This window comes from Diuraphis noxia, unplaced genomic scaffold (assembly GCF_037042655.1).
Source record: "Diuraphis noxia isolate RWA-SAM2 unplaced genomic scaffold, SU_Dnox_SAM2 contig0001, whole genome shotgun sequence".
NCBI lineage: Eukaryota > Metazoa > Arthropoda > Insecta > Hemiptera > Aphididae > Diuraphis > Diuraphis noxia.
The window spans coordinates 93,424,371-93,426,511 of NW_028301711.1; the positions used below are offsets into that span (position 1 = coordinate 93,424,371).

At 26.5% G+C, this 2,141-nt stretch overlaps 1 protein-coding gene across 1 annotated transcript; it reads right to left on the minus strand.

Annotated features, from left to right (window-relative positions):
- Nucleotides 1–282: 282 nt before the first annotated feature.
- On the minus strand, nt 283–1,640 carry Rsph9 (Radial spoke head protein 9). The gene is made up of 5 exons (XM_015514196.1): nt 1,414–1,640; nt 953–1,244; nt 725–887; nt 505–654; nt 283–440 (listed from the first exon to the last, which is right to left on the minus strand). Exons 1-5 carry the CDS (start codon nt 1,638–1,640, stop codon nt 283–285), a joined length of 990 nt encoding a protein of 329 aa, XP_015369682.1.
- Nucleotides 1,641–2,141: the final 501 nt, after the last annotated feature.

The window sequence follows — 2,141 nt, forward strand, 5'->3', positions numbered from 1 at the left end:
TTTGAAGTTTTGGCTGTATCCTATAGCTGAATCTCGTGAATCATCAATGGGTGGATAATTGGTTTGTAGATTAAAGAGTTTGATATAGAGTGGAAAAGATTGTATTTTAAGAGGTGAAGTAATGTTATAATAATTATTATTTAAGCCGGGAATTTTAATAACATAACGAATAAAATGTATAGATCCATATAATCTATATAAATTATAACAACTCTTACTGAAGTACAATTAAAATTAATTACAAACAACATTTTAATATACCTATAAGAAAACGATATGACATTAGATCATAAACGGCAAATCTAAGTTTTTCAGGCCATATCCGTTGTAGAAGTAACCATGAATACCAGTATTCATATCTTGGACATAAACAGCACCTGGCCATAGTAAATTGTGAATAATAAAATATCGATTTGAGTAAAGCCGAGAAGCCCAACATCCTATTACAAAATTAAAAAATTCTTTGAACATTTTTTTTTGGAAGTTATAAGCCAAAAATGATACCTTTTGGTATATCATTAACGATTGATTGTAAAAAATCAATTGATGCATTGTAATCTAGTCGTACGTCACTTTTTAGATCTTTAGGTTGACAGTACTGTTGATTTATGTGTAAAAAATTGTTTTCATTCCCAATCGCAGAATAATCTAAGCCTGAAAATACATTATATTTTAATTCGTGCAAATAATTTAAAACTTTAATTTAGTAAAAAGTTGTAGGTACCTTTGAAGTAAGGAGCTTTGGTTATGTTTCCATCAGGCAACTTGTACAAAAATCCTCTTGGTACTATGTGACTTTCGTTGTCAATCATTTGAACGGTTATGGCTAGTCTATCCTCTTCTTTTATTGAAAGTTTTAAATTAGAAGAATCATTAATAGCAGATTCCTAATAAACATCAAATTAATACATATTATAATTTTATTCTAACAAAGATTAACTCTGGTCTATACCGTTTCTATAATTTCGTCAGTTTCTGCAGTGACTGATACAATATCATTATAAGTTAAACTTTCTACATTATTCATATTATCTTCTTCTCCACCTTCTCCATAATCATCAAATTTTAATACTACATTGGGTGCTATTGCATATTCTGTTGTTTCTTGTGACTTTTTATTTGAGTTATCTATTGTTTCCACATATCTTGGATCACCATATAACTTGGTTTTTAATTTTTGTACCATATCTGTTTCGAGTGTTGACCAATCGGTTGGCATTATATCCCATTCCAACATGTTTTGACTATTATTATAATAATAAAATTAATCGTTAAGCAAATTGTTGAGTGGGGTGTATACTATATATATATAGTATTTCATTTAAGTAAAAAGTTTAACTTCAATATTGTGATGGACTATGTAATAACTATCAGCTCCAAACTTCTCAGTAGATTATACACTCGTAAACTTACGTATAAAAAAATATTCTATTCTCAATTAGATCCTTTTGGTGACCATAAGCAATATAATAATCAATGGATGATGTTTCGATACGGCCCCACAAATATACAGAATTGAAATGATTTTCACTTTGTAATTTAATTAACGAATTGTACAAAATTGGTATACTGTCTTCATATATACAGCAACCAGCAACTTTCAATGCATCAATTAAACAATGAAAAAATTTTACGTCCATGTTGTATTTTCAAATAAAAATAAAAAAAAATGTTCGTCATATAAACAATATACTCTATGTTGTTACTGATTATTGTTTATATTTATAATAAAGATTCACCATTGTATAATTAAACTACAGTTATCAAGCCAACTAATTTAAACAACTGATTTTCGCCAGTATAAAAATATAAAGGATTAATTTGATAATATAATAGGTATTTGAATAATCGTGATTACCTATAAAATAATTATAAAATAGATCTCATCGTTAAAAAAAGCGAACCAATTTGAAAAATATCCTAATTTTATCTCCAAAATCATACTGCTGTTTTACATTTCTATATTTTTTAGGATTGTGATTTAAATATTTAATGGTATTTGTCGAAATCAAGATTTTTGTATTAATTTTAAATAATAATAGTGTATATATAAATTTAAATTAACAAGTTTAACTGCAAATTCATGCTATTGTTATTTTGAATGTAATTTTTTTGTAATTTTAATATTCAATATGCGAATA

Bases quoted from the DNA above. Each gene is read 5' to 3' on its own strand.
- Rsph9 (XM_015514196.1), bottom strand. From the start codon at position 1,640: ATGGACGTAAAATTTTTTCATTGTTTAATTGATGCATTGAAAGTTGCT. The intron at 655-724 runs GTACCTACAACT...ATGTATTTTCAG, and splicing joins CAAAGCTCCTTACTTCAAAG to GCTTAGATTATTCTGCGATT. The intron at 441-504 runs GTATCATTTTTG...ATTTTGTAATAG, and splicing joins CGTTAATGATATACCAAAAG to GATGTTGGGCTTCTCGGCTT.